Source organism: Bos grunniens, chromosome 26 (assembly GCF_055505025.1).
Source record: "Bos grunniens cultivar Pamir isolate PY7600 chromosome 26, Bosgru_T2T1.0, whole genome shotgun sequence".
NCBI lineage: Eukaryota > Metazoa > Chordata > Mammalia > Artiodactyla > Bovidae > Bos > Bos grunniens.
In genome coordinates this window covers 17,319,551-17,337,668 of record NC_141190.1, presented here as the reverse complement: position 1 = coordinate 17,337,668, position 18,118 = coordinate 17,319,551, and the positions used below count along the sequence as shown (strand labels likewise).

Below are 18,118 nucleotides of genomic sequence, written 5' to 3'. Positions count from 1 at the left end.
GATTAAGATTCAGATTTGTTTCTTGTGTGGCAAAATTCTGGGATATACACTTACTGAAAGAACAGATGAAAGAAAGAATTAGGTTTCCTATCATCCTGCAATGACATAGCTGATCAGTAACTCAAAGTGGTAGCTTCAGTGGGTGGAGGTCTGGGGAGGGAGGGCTTGGTTGTTCGGTACCAAAATAAGTCCTGAGACTAAGACATGCAATGACCTTATGACATGGTAGTTGAAATGTGGCCTAAGTAGGGGCAGCTTTACCACCACCTGGGAGCTTGTCAGACATGCAGAATCCCAGGCCAGCACTCTAGAGATGCTGGACCAGAAACTGTGCTTTAACAAGGTCCACAGTGATGTACATGCTCTGCTCATTGATGTATAAGAAACACTGTCTCAGCACACACACACACACACACCAAGACAAAGCTAGTATCTCAGCCAATTTGTGCTTTCATCAAACCATGCAGAGGTTTGAGGTTTCTTTACTGCAAGGGCTGCCCTCAATTTTGGTCTCCCTCCAGAGTTTTTCAGGGAATGGAGCTCACAGGAAACAGACGAGGGGATGTGCCCCAGTCTTCACCTTCACTCTGCACAGGCAGGTGGGATTAAACATTAATTCTCTTGGGCATACCACTGACTATGGAATCAGAAGCAAGCAAAAGACCACACAAGGGAGAAAATACACTTAAAATGTGGTTTGGCCAAGTATAAGCAAGACTAGTCACTGCCATTTGTAAAAACTGTTTACCAAATGGGCCCAATGATCATGCAAGACAAACTTTGGATTTCTGCCTTCAAATTTCCAGGATGAACATGTAAATAGGTTCCCTACTTGAAACTTGGAAACGTGGAAAAGAGCTTTTTACTCTTAAATCTAGCCTGTAGTTTAGGTAAGAGAGAAAAATGGTCTTTAAGCACTGAGGGACTTGGAAGATGCTTACTGTGGGCTCCAGACTCTACTCATCTTTCTAGGTCCCACTGAAGTGTCCCATCCTTTGAGAAGTTTTCCCCAAAATCATCACTCCCTATTCTGGTTCTCAGGAGATTTTCCTGAAACTTTTAATATGGCTCTTAGGAAAGTAGGAGAACTTAATCTATTAGGAATCCAGGCTTTGCCACTGGACTCCAAGGGTCTAAATTCCCCCCTTTGCCTATGAATATTACTAGCTGGGTGACCTTGGCCAGGTAACTTCCCTCCACAGCTGTCAGATGGAGAAACCTGTATCATAGGAAGTTTTTGTGAAGATTACATGAGACAATGCATATAAAAATGACAGTGCCTGGCACATAATAAATTATAATAAAAAATGTTAGCTATGATTATTAGCACTTCGCAGAGTCTGGCTTCAGTTAGAGTTGGTTGTGTGTATGTCTGCCTTCCTTGCTAGACTGTGAGCAAATTGTTTACACCCCACATCTGCCACAGGGACTTACAAATGGAAGATACAATAATATTTGTCAAATGAGTTTGAAGGTATGCCAGGAAGAAGAAAGGGAGGGTGCTGGAAACAAGTTTAATGTACTTTATGATTTTATCCAGGACCAAGCTCTGCGATACTTGTTTGTCTTCCATTTCCAGAGCACATTGTCTCAGACTTTGGCTGCTGTAAATGGGGCTGGAAGAACACTATTTCTGCAACCAGATGTTTTGTTCAGCGATATGAGGTAGTGCTACGAGGCATCTGAAATCTCCAGTTTGGTCCTGGGCTGGAAGGGGAGCTGGGGGCTGAAGTTCAGCCAGAGCTGGACTGGCTAAACTGGGTGCCCTAGCTAGCACAGGGTCACATCAGCTCTGAGGATCACCCACCTAGAAGAGATGTGTTTTGATTCTCAGTGTGTTCACTTAGAGGGGTGTCTTTACATATTGCACAAAAGAGCTGTTTGTACCAGTAGGATTCTACTGCAAACTCAGAGGTCCCCTTGAAAACCAGCCTACTGACACTCAGATGAATATCAACTAAAATAATGTCACTTTGTTTACTATTTACTGAGCACCCATTACGTGCTAAACACTGTGCCTGACCCTACAGATCCAAAGGTGAATAAAGAAATTACAGTCGGGGAAGGTTGGGAAGTGATGCAGAAAGCAGGAATATGGACAAGTACAACGAGGACCAGCGTAGGTGTGAGTACGGAGGTAGGAGAAACATCCAACAGATGGCTAATACAAGGCTCAAAGGGTTGGGGGAGGCTTAGAGGAGGGACGAACAACCAAGATAAACCAAGGAGTGAGCACAACAGCTAACATTTATTGAGCACATACTATATACATCTGGCCCTGTTCTGAGAACCCTGCTTGAGAACCCTCATTAGTCCTCACAACACCCTGTGAGGTAGATAACATTATTCTCCCCATTTTAAAGATGAGGAGACTGAGGCTTAAAGTAAACAGTGGAGCTAGATTCAAACCAAGCTGGAGCAGCTTGGTTCCAGACTAAACGGGAAAGAGAGAGCTAAATCAGCCTTAAAGGCAGAGACAGGTGTCTTGCAACGACCTAGAACAGGAAAGAAGCTCCCCAAGTGCCTTGAGGAACTAAAAGTGTCTGGGGGTGGGGACAGAAGTTCCAAGATGACTCAGCTCCATCTGCAGGTTAGAAGGGAAACCAGAGGCAGGGGACAGTCTGCTGTGGACTTCTGAAAACTAGCTGTGTGACTCCTGTCATCTAACCCTTCTTGGCTTCAGTCATAAAAGGCAGTAATTGCCCTTTCATAAAAGGCAATAATAAAAATGCCTGGACTCTACCATAGAGAATGGCCACAGGCACCAAATGGGAAAAAAATGCATGTAAACTTGATAGCAAAGCACAGATTGCTTCCCAGACTTGAGATGTCATCAATATCATTTCCCCAGTAGCTTTAAAGATTTGCAAACCGAATCGACACTGTCCAGGGCAGTAGCAGGAGACTTTGAATTGGAGCAACAGAATGGGGAAATAGCCCCTTGGACCCTGTGTCCATCACCTGCATCCAAACTCACCACTTACTGTGTGATGCCAAGGCAAGCTACTCTCTCACTACCTCAGCGCCATCATCTGGGAAATGGGGATGATGATAACACTCACTTTATAAGTCGCGGGGAGTGGCTTAGGACGGCTCCCAGCACAGAGGAAAGACGATGTTAACAGCTATCATTTTTATCATTATTAAGAACTCTATTGGCTACTCATCCCATCCCTCCACATTCGATGTGGTAAAAACACGTGGGGATACTAGAAACCGGAGATAATGAAGGTTTGCAATCCTACACAAGCACGCCGCTGCAGACATTCTTCCTGGCTCCCATGGGCTGGCAAGCAGCTGGCTCTCTGTGTTCTCTGTCCTGGCAGAAAATGCCCAAAAGAGGTAAAAGACAGAGACCGCACACCATCTGTGCAAACCAGGCTGCTCTCGTAGTTTTCAGACAGAATCTAAAGTCAGTCAGTCAGATAAGCCTTACTCTTTAAAGATAAAACTGTTCTTGGAGACTTCCCTCCCCTCACTCCCCATACTCATGCACACTCCCCCACATCTCCCAAGAAAGGTTTAGCGTTTTGCAAGACATACTCTGGGGTCCTGTTGAGACAGCCTCTTGCCACATTAACTTCTCTAATTCCAAGCAGAGAAGCCTTTGCTAATTTCACAACAGGAAAGCACACAGGAAATTTGAGAACAAAGCAAATCTACACAGGCAGCCCAGCATCTTCCAGCAAACGCCGCAGTGAGGTACTGACCCGAAGCAAGACGACTCCGGACTGCAAAAGAGGCAGCTGCCTCCTAAACTGTGAGGGGACGGAAGAAGTCTTTTGCCTCTAAAAAACCAGATCTGAATACCAATTGCTCATAAATATTCATGAGCCGCTCCAGCTTGCTCAGGAGTCACCCTTGACTGTAACCCTGGAGCTTGGCTTTGTAAAATATTCCCCAAAGTTTTTTCTGTCTGCCTCCTCTCGGAAGGAGAGGGTGGGAAAGTGTATATAGGGCTTTTTGCCTCTTGCTCTTTCAAGTACTTGCTTTTGGTCTGGGCTTTTGGTTTCCTTTTTTTGTTTTTTATTTTTATTTTTTCCTGGTCTTAAGGATTCAGATCAAATCAATTTTGCTCTTACCCCTTCTATCTTCCATAACTGGCAGCTTTTGTTTTCTTCCTCTTTGCTCTATTTTTCAGCCTCTGCTTGCTGTGGTCGGTCTCAGTGAAAGAGGTACTCAAGGAACAGAGATATAACAGACCCTCGGGATCGTGGGAGGGGCTAAATTAGCCTGCCCCGTTTCGGAAGGAACCTCAAACCCTATGTCTTTTTCATTGACTGAAGGACAGACTTGCCGAGGAGTTAAGCAGCTCATTCCCCTAAAGCTTGCCCGGGCTGTAACTTTTTCTATCTTGAGGCAATGTGTGTTCAGATCTCTCTTCAGATTTTCCCTCTCTCTCTGATACAGAAATCCATTCCCCCCTCCCCAGCCTTGAAAAATGTATCTTGTCTGCAAGCAAATAAAAAAAAGCGATTTACTTTTTGCAACTTTGAAGCAAGAAACTTGTTACCTTGATACCCACTGGAAAAAGGACGGGACTCAAGAACAGTTGTGCTGGCCCCACAAATCCGCTTATTTCTGATTCCCTGATGAGCAATCCCTTTTTGGAGTTCATTACGCCAGAAGAGCACCGGGTCACCCAAGCAAAGGTTGCGGCCGCTGAAGAAACTGTGGTATTGGTTGGAAGGCATGGTGGGACGGCAGAGAAGGCTGCTCGCTGGGAACAGCTGTCTAGCTGTGCTGATGCAAGTTGTCTACCTTTTCCAAACCTTCACCTCCTACCTCCGAAGTCTTATAGGCAGGAATTGCCACACCTAGGCTTTGCCACGGTGACCCAAATACAGACTGACCAAAGCATTTTAAAAAACGGTGTCTATGAAGTTATTTTGAAATCGGGATAAGAGACAACCCACAGGAAGGTAAGTTTCCAAGTCTTAAGGCAGCCTGTTTGGGCACCTTCTCCCTCCATGAGGCTGTCAAACTTTAGCACTTTAGGTTTCAAAGAGACCCGACATGTAGTCTAAGCGAGGATAGAGATGTGGAGATGTTAAGCTACAAGTTCATGTTCACTTTGAGAGCAGGGAGCTGGTCTCTCTTACTTGCTACTATGCTCTGCAGCACCTGATACAGTTTCTCCCACAGTGTAGGTGCTTAGTAGATTTTTGATGAATGGTTGAGTTAATAAATAGCAGCAAAGCAGAACATAAATCTGATTTCACTGATTCGTAGTTCATGCTTTTTCTGCATTGTTTCTTCCGCATGAGAATTTGTATCTAAAATCAGTTACACCATAAGACATTTTGAAAGTGAAAGTGAAAAATTGCTAATTCCTGTCTGACTCTTTGCAATCCCACAGACTATACAGTCCGTGGAATTCTCCAGGCCAGATTACTGGAGTGAGTAGCTGTCTCTTCTCCAGGGACTCTTCCCAACCCAGGGATTGAACCCAGGCCTCCTGCATTGCAGGCAGATTCTTTACCATCTGAGCCACCAGGGAAGCCCAAGAATACTGGGGTGGATAGCCTATCCCTTCTCCAGGGAATCTTCCCAACCCAGGAACTGAACCAGAGTCTCCTGCATTGCAGGTGGATTCTTTACCAGCTGAGCTATCATTTTACCTCCAAATATATTCCATAAGCTATTAAATTGGTGACCACTAAAGGCTATTTTTTACTCTATAAAAATATATTCTCCACTGTACTTTTAATCATAGTTTAATAAAGGCAGGGGCTTTTTTTCTTTTTTCAGTTTAGGTGTTTCTGTTATTTGTTCAGTGCTCAGCAGCATACTATGTGCTCAGTAATGTTTCATGCTGGACTTTCCTGGTGGTCCAGTGGTTAGGACTCATGCTTCCATTGCAGGGGGCACGGGGTTGATTCCTGGTCGGGGAACTGAGATCCTAATGGCACAGCGCCCGCCCACCCCACCCGCCCAAAAAAGTTTAGTGCTTTAATAAATCTGAGTTTGCATAAGACTCTTTCTTTACCTTACTAAAGGTTTCAGAGTTAAAGCATTTGCCATTTATAATAAAAACTAGTTATACTAAATGAGAATCCAGTGGATGCCTTTTCCAGATACCAAGATTTCTAATAAGAAACATTGGTTTGGTATTTGTCCTATTGTGGTGAAAATGCTTTTAATTGATGTGATGGATATATCTGTAAAAACCAACAATTTTATAATGGGTTTATGACTGTCTGGGCATCATTGTTTCAGAGAAAAGTTCCAAAAAGAACATGTCTACAAAATATCCTGTGAACTATAGGATGCAAAAAGACTGTCAAAGCTAGAAGGAGAAAAAAAATGATCAAGATTCACAGTGAGTGAGAGGTTATGTGGGAGAAACAGACAAGCATCTGAACATGTCAAGGAAAGCCCCCTCCAGAACATGCCCTCTTCTCATTACCTGCAGTGCTTCCACACTGGGCCAAGCCACATCCTCTCGCATCTGGTTTATTATGATCGCCTTCCCACTGGTCTCCCAGATGCTGCTCTCAATCCTGCTCAGTCATTCTGTACCCAGTACTCACAGTGATTCAGTTAAAACCAAACCAAGCATATCACTCTTCTGCTCAAAACCTTCCCAGGGCTCCCATCTCACTCCAAGCATAAACCAGTTCCTACCTGGCTTGCTCCCCAGCACCTCTCTGACTTTCCTGCTGTTCTCTTCATGTTGCCCCTGCTCTAGCCTCAGAGTCTTCGCACTTCGCTCTTTCTGCCTACAGTACTGTTCTCCCAAATACCCACAGAGCTCATTCCTAAGTCTTTAATAGATTACTGTCTTCTATCCTAGCACAAGATAGTGACCTCTAGTGTTTTCCACGAAAATGAACCTAGGTTCTTTGGAAAGACGGCAAATTCCAAGTCTGAGGCAGGAAGTGTGTAAGATGAGATTGGAACATCTTGTCGTACCAGAAATAAAGGACACTGTCTAAAACTACTAGGGTCATTCCAAAAGGACTCAGGAGCCAACTTCAAGTGGCTTCTGCTGGCCAAAGTAATAAAAAATTTGAGTGGCAATAATGTTATAACTGAAATGTATTGAAACACGTTAGATATATTGACACTCATGTATTCATGATGGTACTATAAAGAAATCATTGTTCATCTTTGGAACCAATTCATTATTCCAAAAAAATGTAAATAAAAACGGAAAATATCAACACTCAACCTGCCTTTGCCGCACAAACTGCACCAATAGAAGAGCCAAATAGTTGATGAAGAGGGAGAAGTTTCTCCCTCAAGTATTCCAGATAATTAAAGAAAAAAATTTGAGTATAACCATTGTGCAAACAACCTCCCTGCAAAAAAAAGGAATAAACCTAAGCATAATCACCAATGATTGTTTATATCACAAAAGTAGGTATGAACATTCATTGACAACCTTCTGATGGAGGTATATAGCACAACTTCTGAAGCAGTCTTGCCAACATTGAAGCTTCTAGATCCAACTACCAGCTCACAGGAGGCCTGGGGGCACTGAAAACCAAGTTAAAAGGCTCCACAGGAATGCAGTCAGTAAAACTTGATCTGGAGGAAACACTATAAAATAACTCAATTTCTTTAACAAGGAAGTTGTAGGGAAGAAAAAAGAGGATGGGGCGCCCATAGAGTAAAAGAAATTGAAAAGATATACCAATCAAAGGCAGTAACTGGGCCTTGAAATCCTGATTTAAACCAATTTAAAAGAAACTTCAGGACAACTGAAGAAATTTGAACACTGGATATTATATAATATTAAAGAGCTGTTATTTTTAAAGACACATATAATATTGTGGTTATTTTCCAAAAGTACATATCTTTTGGAAATACATGCTGAAATATCTACAGAAGAAGTCTGAGACTAGCTTCAAAAAGGAGTAGTAGATTAGGTATAAATAAAACAAGATTACAGATGAAGTGATAATTGTTGAAGCTGGATAGTTGGTACATGGGGATTGGATTTACTATTTTCTGAATTTTGTATGTTTGAGACTTCTGCAATAAAAGATAAGAAAGACTCTTAGGTAGAAAAGTGGGAAACTGATGATATGCAATAGTTTTATCAGGGAATCGTTCCAGAGTTTTAAAGACATGATTTAATATTTACTGAGACAGTAGCAATATGTAAAATCAGCTTGGGGGTTGAAAGAGGACAAGGTTCAGCTGGGTTTTTTTAATTGCTATAATTTGAAGCCTCAACATTTCATTTAAGAAGCAAATAGTCAGATGAAAGAGATTATTTGTAAGAGTTATTTGAAAAATAAAAGTAATTGAACAACAAACTGGTCAAAGCTAAAAAGTTGTTATACCAGCAGAAGCCAGCATATTCACTATGCATTTTTTTTTCCCCTGTGGCACAGTAATCAGGCAGCTATATCAGGATTTTCTTAGATTTCTTTGTGGAACATAACATTAGATGTAGAATTTAAAAAGGACTATATACTCTATCCAACATGAAATATCCACAGCGTGTTCTGACTACTTGAGGCACTCTCCATACACCCAACAGTTACAAAATAGGAATAACATTAATTAGACAGAGTAATGATGGTAGTTTCTGTATCGGGTGAGGGGGGGGCAGGGGTAGCTGGTTGGGATAGGGTGGAGAATGGGCATTCTGGTCTTGACATTGTTTCTAACCCTCCACTAAAACAAAAGTCTATTGATAAAACTCATGAAAGGAGGTACTCTGCTTTTATGTATCTTAAAAGAAATGGCCAGGGTAACTATTGTGCAAAATGACATGTTTCCCCAATTTCAAGAATACCTGTGTTTATCTATGCAGTTTTTATTATTTTTGAACAGACCAAAATGTTCTTCATAACATTTGACACAGTGTTCAAAATGTTATATCATTTTGATATTAAACAGTTCTTACTTGTGGTTGGTTTCAAGGCTAAAAGGAGACTGCAAAAGGATGGGGTTTTATAATTGATAGGGATGTCCTAGACATGGTAAATCATACTTCAAGAAACATGAAGTAAAAGGTTAAATGCTGTATGGCAATTAACAAATCTAATCTTCAGTTCAGTTCAGTTCAATCGCTTAGTCATGTCCAACTCTTTGCGACCCCATGGACTTCAGCACACCAGGCTTCCCTGTCCATCACCAACTCCAGTAGCTTACTCAAACTCATGTCCATCGAGTTGGTGATGCCATCCAACCATTTCATCCTCTGTCGTCCTCTTCTCCTCCTGCCTTCCTTCTTTCCCAGCATCAGAGTCTTTTCTAAGGAGTCAGTTCTTTGCATCAGGTGGCCAAGGTATTGGAGTTTCAGCTTCAGTATCAGTCCTTTCAAAGAATATTCAGGACTGATTTCCTTTAGGATGGACTGGTTGGAGATCCTTGCAGTCCAAGGAACTCTCAAGAGTCTTCTCCAACACCACAGTTCAAAAACATCAATTCTTCAGCGCTTAGCTTTCTTTATAGTCCAACTCTCACATCCATACGTGACTACTAGAAAAGCCATAGCTTTGACTAGACGGACCTCTGTTGGCAAAGTAATGTCTCTGCTTTTTAATATGCTGTCTGCTGCTGCTGCTGCTAAGTCGCTTCAGTCGTGTTCGACTCTGTGTGACCCCATAGATTGGGCGTAACTTTTCTTCCAAGGAGTAAGTGTCTTTTAATTTCATGGCTGCAGTCACCATCTGTGGTGATTTTGGAGTCCCCCAAAATAAAGTCTATCACTGTTTCCATTATTTCCCCATCTATTTGTCATCAAGTGATGGGACCAGATGCTGTGATCTTAGTTTTCTGAATGTTGAGTTTTAAGCCATCTTTTTCACTCTCCTCTTTCACTTTCATCAAGAGGCTCTTTAGTTCTTCTTAAAATCTAATCTTAGGAATTTATAAAATTTTTCCCACCAGGAATACACCCAAAGCCCATCTTCTTATACCTGCTATAAACCGAGATACTAAATCAGCACTACTTGGCATTTGCTGTAAGAATATTCAACAAACAAAATTTACCAGCACCTTTTGAAAATCATATCAAATTTTCATGACACTATTTTTTTTTCACTTTTAATGGACTTTTATTTTTTAGAGCAGTTTTAGGTTCACAGCAAAAGTGAACAGAGAGTACAGAAGTTTCCCATATATAATTCTGTCACTTCCACAGCCTTGCTTGCTATCTCCCATCAGAGTGAGACATTGGTTACCACTGATGAGCCTACACTGATACATCATTATCACCCAAAGTCCATAGCTTGTATTAGAGTTCACTCTTGATGTTACATTCTATGTGTATGTATGTTAGTCGCTCAGTCACGTCTGACTCTTTGCGACCCCATAGACTGTAGCCCACCAGGGTCCTCTGTCCACGGAATTCTCCAGGCAAGAATATTGGAGTGCGTAGCCATTCCCTTCTCTAGGGGATCTTCCTAACCCAAGGATCAAACCCGGGTGTCCCGCATTGCAGGTAGATTCTTTACCATCTGAGCCACCAGGGAAACCCTGTACATTTACAGGTTTTGCCAAAATTTAATAACATATATCCATCATTATAGTTTCTTGCCAGTATCAGATACTGTACCTTGACAGTCTATCAGCACCACGTGCACATGTCTTATTTAAAAAAAAAACATGGATTAGATTAACTCAGTCATATTTGTAGTTCTCTATCATTGATAACAACCTCTGCCCCCACTCCATCTGCCTGCTTATTCAGAGATGATAAGAATCACAGTGAGGGACAGGAAACAGGGCATGGGGTGGATCTAAAAGTACTCTGGGAGTATTTAGAGTGCCTACTGGTTCAGAAAATGCCCCTTCCCTTCTTTTAGGAGAGTAGGAAAGGTACTGGCTCAGTGGTAAAGAATATGCCTGCAACTCCGGAGACCAGGAAGAGTCCCCTGGAGGAGGGCACGGCAACCTACTCCAGTATTCTTGCTGGAGAATCCCAGGGACAGAGGGGCCTGGTGGGCTACAGTTCATGGGGGTCACAAAGAGTCATACACTACTGACCGACTGAGTACAAGGAAAAGCTCTGCTCAGAGCAGAGCCAGAGTTCTCAACCCCAGCTGCACATTATACATATTGTTATCAATGGCGGTGCTTTAAAAACACGAATGCCCATCCTCATTCTCAGAGATTGGAATTTGGTCTAAGGTTCAAGCAAGGATTTCTCTTTAAGGGCTCAGGTCATTTTAATGTGCTGCCAGGGCTTTAGAGTTAAAGAGCTCTAGATTTAAATCCTCACTGTGTGAAATCAGACAAGTTGGTGAGCCTCTCTGAACCTATTTATCTGTGAACTGAAGTTTTCTTTAAAAAATCTACTTCACAGAGTCACGGTAGGGGAAAGGAGGAAATAAATATATAAGAACTCCCATCACAGACCCCAGCACATAATTGGCACTCACCAAGTTTCAGTTTCTTTCCTCTTCACTTATACGCTAGGTATATGGTTCAGATTAAATAAAATATTGTCTTCTCTTCTTGTGTCCCTTATCTTTCCCCGCTCTAACACCTTCCATTTATTTTTCAGAAGTAACCCCACGGCAACTTCAGTTACCCTGAAGAGAACAGAAGTCCCTTTTCTCCTCCAGTACATAGGACCTGTCTACCTCCCTTCCCCAAACTTACTGTGATCTTACATATTCAACAGCAACCGTGGGACTAGGGACATGCTGAAATAGGGGGTTGGGGAGTGAAGTATGACCAAGGGTCACTCATGCCTTTTTCTTTCAAGGATAAGCAAATGGCCTTGGAAGTCAGGGAGGAAAGCCCTGAACTCTGAGTTCAGGGAAGCCCTTGAATGTTGCAGAATGGGACCAGCTGTTCCAAAGGGGAAGTACATGACCAAAGAGTCACACCAGAAGAAGGCATGCTTCGAGCATATGGCACATCAAAATCAAGCAGAGCAGACACTCAACAAGGAATCTGAAGAATTAAAATAAAGATCCTGAACTACAGGTAAATGCCTAACCTGATCCTAGTACTTGATAAAGTCTCTGCTGTCTAGGTATTATCTTTGTTTATAGCACATATTGAACAACTGATTCATAACCACTCTATTCTGAGCTACAGCTACCCATCACTTCTCCTGCATTAGCTGAAATCTCTTACATTATCTATTGAAACATCCCCTTTACCTCTTTCATCCTCCTACCCCCATGTAAAGTATCCTGATTCCTCTAAATGTCTCAGACATTTGCAGATGTAATGAGTGAAATGTTCCTTCATTAAAAATGAGAAAATTGCATTGCTACTTCAAGAGGCCAGCCCCAAATCCATGAGTTTCAGGTATAATAACTGATAACAGCTATAATATCTTTGGGCTTCCCCAGTGGCTCAGTGGTTAAAGAATCTGCCTGCAATGCAGGAGATGTGGCAGAAGCCGCAGGTTCAATCCCTGGGTCAGGAAGATCCCCTGGGAAAGGAAATAGCAACCCACTCCAGTATTCTTACCTGGGAAATCCCATGGGCAGAGAAGCCTGGTGGGCTACAGTCCACGGGGCTGCAAAGAGTTGGACACGACTTAGCAACTAAACACAAACAACAAAAAACATAGTATCTTTAAGGTCAAAGATATTCACTTCTAAAGAAAGTACTATCTATGAAAGTCCGATTGATTTATGTGCTGTGCTAAGTCTATGGGGTCGCACAGAGTCGGGCACGACTGACACGACTTAGCAGCAGCAGCAGCAGCAAATCACTTCAGTCATGTCCAACTCTTTGTGACCCTAAGGATGTAGCCCACCAGGCTCCACTGTCCATGGGATTCTGCAGGCAAGAATAGTTGAGTGGGTTGCCATGTCCTCCTCCAGGGGATCTTCCCAACCCAGTTGAACCCATGTCTCTTTCATCTCCTGCATTGGTAGGTAGGTTCTTTACTGCTAGGGCCACCTGGGAAACCCATTTGATTTATAAAATCTCCAACTATTAAAAAAATTTTTAATTTTAAAATATTTGTTAAATTTAGATAGAGATGGTAAACAGATGAGTGGCTGCCCTAGATCTACTGGGGCAGAAGGTCTTGAATAAGTGAAGCTTAGGGGATTTTTTTAGAGTGGTGAAACTATTCAGTATGGTATCATGATGGATACGTGACAATATTTGTCAAAACCTGTGGTACACAGTTAAAAAAAGAAATTATCCATGAGGTTAAGGGATCCCTGAATGGAATGTTGGCTATGACAAAAGAATCTAACTCTATTACAAATGTATGAAAGAACCTCATTGAAGAGAGTAGGAAAAAGGGTACTGCCCTGAGTCACTTCGGAAATGAGTGAAGTTTGTAAAACTAAAGGCTAAAGGAACCATACGAAAACATATGACTCTGTTGATACAGCTGTTTCCCACGGGGATACGGGTTCATAGTTCATATACTGCTACATATGTATACTGGCATTGGACAATTATGTAAACAGATGACAATATGGGTGAGGGTTCTTATCGTGGGAGTGGAAGGTTACAGACAGGCGAGGGTAGGGGTGATTGTAACAAATCGATCACACTAAGATAATAGAGGAAACTGGATATGGAGTATATGAGTCGTCTCTGTACAATCTTTATAACTTTTCCGTAAATCAAAAACTATTCTAAAATTAAAAGTTGATTTTTAAAAAATATGTTGTTAAGCATTGTATAGGTATTTAAATGCATCTATTGTGCTGAAACTTATGCTGAAGGACATCTTTACTAAAATAACTGCTAAAAGGACATGGTTTTGCAAAAGTATTTGTTACACATGATGTCTTGTTCAAACAGAATTCATTGTCCCTACATCCAGCAAAGCAAAGTTAACTGGGGCTCTGTGCCAAGACACGGAAACAGTCTTGTTACATAGACTCCATGTGATAATGGTAGTACTCAAATCTTTTCATCCATGACAATATTCCCATTGGTCTAAAGGAAAACAGGCCTCACTGGCTCAAAAAGTTTCCAGTAAGTGTCTCCGGGGAGAAGTCACAAACCCTGGGGCCAGGGGAGGGCAGGAAGGAGAACTGACTGCTGGTTCCAGAACCTGGAAAAAATAATAAAAAGGGGAGGAGAATGCCTACGCTTCTCCAGACGACCACCCTCATATGGGAACATTGCCTGGGGAACTTAAAGTAGCTCTGAGAAGGAGACAAGTTGTACTTAAGAAAAATTCACCACACTTAACTGACCTTAAGTGCTGGACCGTACTTGCTAAGCAATCAAGACTGCCAAGGACACAAATTTCTAATTCAGGACACTGCTAGTGCTAGGAGGCAGGAGAAACTCTTATAGAACACGTGGCTTCTAGAGTCTTATACTCAAGACTTTAACATGGTGGCTCACACACTCATTTTTTGAAGACAGTAATAGCCCACAGTACCAGGCCAGTCTGAAGCAAGAGGTATCATGTTGCTGTCAATGTCTCTGCCTCTGCAGAGCTTAGTGGGGGTGACTAACTGGAGACAAAGCCAAAGCCAGGCATCCTGCACTCCTTTACATTAGGCCCTTCATCCATCCTGGGCCAGCAGAGCCCAAAAAAATAAAGAGTAGAGAAAGATAACAGTGCTTTTTCTACTTTTGAGATTATTAATCGCGTGGTTATCCCAGCTCATCCTTCAAGGTCTAGTTCAAACCTTATATTTTTAAAGGCTTCCAAGCTCCTCCAAATTCTGAGAGCATAATTCTCCTCTCAAAGTGCCAAGTAACTTGGTGGTGGTTTAGTCGCTAAGTCATGTCTGACTCTTGCGACCCCGTGGACTATAACCCACCAGGCTCCTCTGTCCATAGGATTTCCCAAGCCAGACTACTGGAGTGGGTTGCCGTTGCCTTCTCCCAGGGGATCTTCTCCACCCAGGAATCGAACCCCGGTCTCCTGCCTTACAGGTGGATTCTTTACCAACTGAGCTACAAGGGAAGTTGTTAAGTAACAGCACTTGCTTAATGCCTTGCATTTCCAGCTTCTTTTCAAGTGTGATCTATCTCATACACAAGGGCCTCCCTGTGGCTTGGATGGTAAAGAATCTGCCAGCAGTGCAGGAGACCCAGGTTCAACCCCTGAGGCAGGAAGATCCCCTGGAGAAGGGAATGGCAATCCACACTAGCATTCTTGCCTGGAGAATCCCATGGACAGAGGAACCTGGCAGGCTACAGTCCATGGGGGCACAAAGAGTCGGACACAACTGAGCAACTAACATGACTGTATCTCATATACACAACTTAAGAGTCTGACTTCAGATTCTTGAGCCTGACTACAAATTCTTTTTCTCTCCTCCCCATACACATCCTTTCAAATCCCAGAGCACCCAAGCTAGTGTTTTGCATATGTGCTTAAATTTTAGGGGGAAAAGTTAGAACCTTTTACTAGATGAACCATTCTCAAATAAAACTCCTTCTCAGCCCATGACTTGGTCATACAAATCTCTCCCAACTCTGAAATTTTCTGATCTAGTCCAAAGTATGTAACAATTCCTATTGTTTCCTAAGTTCATTACTCGGCATATGACAGCTAACCTGCCACATTAAAAAAAAAAAAAAGGTTAGGTTTGCTGAATTGTAATCTTTAAAAGGTTTCGAAAGCCAACTGGGAATCAAGAATGTAAATTAAAATACACCTACATTAAGCATTGTTATAAATTTGTTGAGTTGGCGATCAACTGTTGAGTTGGTGATCAGATAAAAAGATCTTCCGTGCAACTGAGCACATATGTGCTCAATGACAAACACAGCATAACTTACAGTTCTGCCTGGAAACAGACGGGTTTCTTCTGACATTTAATTACAAGACACATGCCTACTTTCAGAACATTAAAAATCTGTTTTTATCACGTGTTTTAGAATTAAGGATATACAGACTACATATAGAAAATGTATCTTGCAATGCCTATCCACGCAACCATTCACCTTAATTTTTTCCAGGAAAAATGGAAATGTCATAGAGGTCCCTGCTCCAGAGCCTCTGCAATGGCAAAGAGAAAGCTGCTGATTGAGAAAAGTATCTGTGGGAGGGACAGACAGGGGAGCACGAGGGTCTGTGTTCTGTGTGTCAACAATGTCTGTTTGATGAGACAGTGCTTCTTCTGCCGCCATAATCCAGAGAATGGACAGCATGGACAACACAGGATATACTCAAGTGTGACATGTACCTAGAGGAAAGGAGAAGAAATTACCAGGAAATAAAACTTCATTAACACTTGGCTCATATACAACCATCTACCACATGTACAGTTATGTTATTGTGCTTTGTGTTATAATAAGGGAGTAAGTTAGAAGAGGACCAATAAGGAAAAAGAATTCTTTCTCCTTCTCTACTTAACTTCCCTCCAGTACCTTCCTCTGCCTAGCTGGAAAAAGCCCTGTGAAAAAGAGACTGCTCCCAAACAGAAAATAATACACCATGGTTTATCACAGCTATGCTAAATCCCATAGCCTCCCATAGTGCCAGCCCCTGTCATTTTCTGCTTTTTGTTTTGGTTATTTAAGCATGGAGCAGATTGCTTCTCAAACCATCATGTTTAGGCACCTAAGAAGTTTTGCTACCTTCATTTTCTTTATATTAACTTAAGCCCATCTTGGTTCCCTCTGAGCTGGCAAAAAGGCGATCACAATCATTACTGGAATCCCCTTACCTCCCTGGTTCACACCACAATCAGGGAGAAGTACATAGATTAGAAAATAGGGGGAGGACTCCTAATCTCTCCTCTGCTTTGAGCCCTTTTGAAATTCTCACTGTCCAACCCTGAAACATGACAGGCTTTCCGCTCCATTGCTGAGTGGGGATGGAGGTGGTCTGGTGAGGGGGCTTCATCTTTGCTGGAAGCTCTGGTGTCTAGAGTGGAGTCTCCGTAAGGCACTGTATAACCATCCTGCTGACCAGGACACAACCACAGGACAAGCAAGGGTGCCCACTACCCACCAACCTCCATCCCCTCCCCAATGCTCCAGAATTTCCACTCTTCCCTGGCCCTCAGAGGTCTACCCCTTATTACTCTATTTATCTATTACTCTATCGCTTCAGGGCACCTTGTGCAATTTCTTTTTTTTTTTTTTTTTCAATTTTATTTTATTTTTAAACTTTACATAATTGTATTAGTTTTGCCAAATATCAAAATGAATCCGCCACAGGTATACATGTGTTGCACCTTGTGCAATTTCAACAACAAGCTAGGAAGGGACTGGGGACTCACAATAACTAACACCTTAACAAAGCATCCCGCCACTTTACACCCGTGTTGTCATTCCTTCCCACCCCAAATTTCCCTCCAGTCCTCCCTCCACACTCCATCACTACTAGACTTGGAGTTCTGCAGGAAAAGGACAGGTTATTACTCATTTTATGTCCTCTAAAATACCTCACATGGGAATTCTCAACCAGGGCACACAAGAAATCAAATCCCTGCCTAGCAGTCCCTCCAAATTTTTTATTCATGTTTAAAAAATTCTTTTCCTACAAGTGAGTATCAATAACATCCCAGCAATGCCTGAGACATGAAATGAAGCACATCAGGCAGCTGAGTGTGGAGCAGCTTTGCTGTAACTAAGAAGTATGAGGTTAGCATGTCATCAGATAGGACTACGGAGGAATTCCAAGAACTCTGCCTCCAAAGAGCACAGACAGGACAGAACCAGCTCTTCTTCAAATAGCAATCACCCTGAAAAGCACGCCATAGATGACCCTGATACCTTTATTGACATTATGGTGGTAATTGCATTATAATCCCTGCTGGCCTGACTAGAGTTGCTGTCAATCATTTAATTATCTCACAATATGGCTCCAAAAATTCTAGAATTTGAAGTATTCTTCTGAAGTCTGCTACATGTTCACTTCTCTTATTCTCATTTTCTTCCTATCTAAAAGAATATCCATTGTTTAGACACCCGGCATAAAGACGACATTGCAACCTATTTTGCAGCTGTGTGTACAAAAGCAGTGACTCACTCTGGGAGTAGCAACGATGGGTATCCATGATTATGCGTGGCCCAAAGGGGCAGCGGGAGGAAGGAAGAGGTTCCTGGAACCCACAGGGTAATGATGGCTACAGAAGACAGTTGCTTGACAAGAATGGTGGCTTCTACTTTGGGCTGGGGTTCCCCCAAAGCCATTCTCAAGAGTAGGATTTCAGCACAAGTAGTTAATCTGGAAGCAATCCCAGGAGGTCCTGGAAAGGGATGGGTAAGTGAGACAGGGCAGGGAAGGAGGCCAAGGCAGTGTGCA

The 18,118-nt window shown here is 42.4% G+C and overlaps 2 protein-coding genes across 12 annotated transcripts in view; one reads left to right on the top strand and one right to left on the bottom strand.

The window, feature by feature from the left end:
* ENTPD1 (ectonucleoside triphosphate diphosphohydrolase 1) overlaps positions 1–6,749 on the bottom strand; it is a 106,026-nt gene extending 99,277 nt beyond the window's left edge. For 2 of the 10 annotated variants that reach the window (XM_086378868.1, XM_086378874.1), the window contains exon 1: positions 4,083–4,199. In XM_086378868.1, coding sequence (XP_086234994.1) covers positions 4,083–4,098 — 16 coding nt within the window. In that variant the 5' untranslated portion in view covers positions 4,099–4,199. Of the gene's footprint in view, positions 1–3,710; positions 3,799–4,082; positions 4,200–4,513; positions 4,695–6,409 lie in introns of those variants that run through there. The other 8 variants (XM_086378873.1, XM_086378879.1, XM_086378870.1 and 5 more) reach the window with 6 other exon arrangements.
* Positions 4,785–18,118, top strand: part of TCTN3 (tectonic family member 3) — a 48,022-nt gene continuing 34,688 nt past the window's right edge. The window contains exons 1-2 of one of the 2 annotated variants that reach the window (XM_086378864.1): positions 4,785–4,922; positions 11,750–11,898. The gene's annotated coding sequence lies outside the window, so the exon portion shown is untranslated. Of the gene's footprint in view, positions 4,923–11,674; positions 11,899–18,118 lie in introns of both variants that reach the window. The other variant, XM_086378863.1, reaches the window with a different exon arrangement.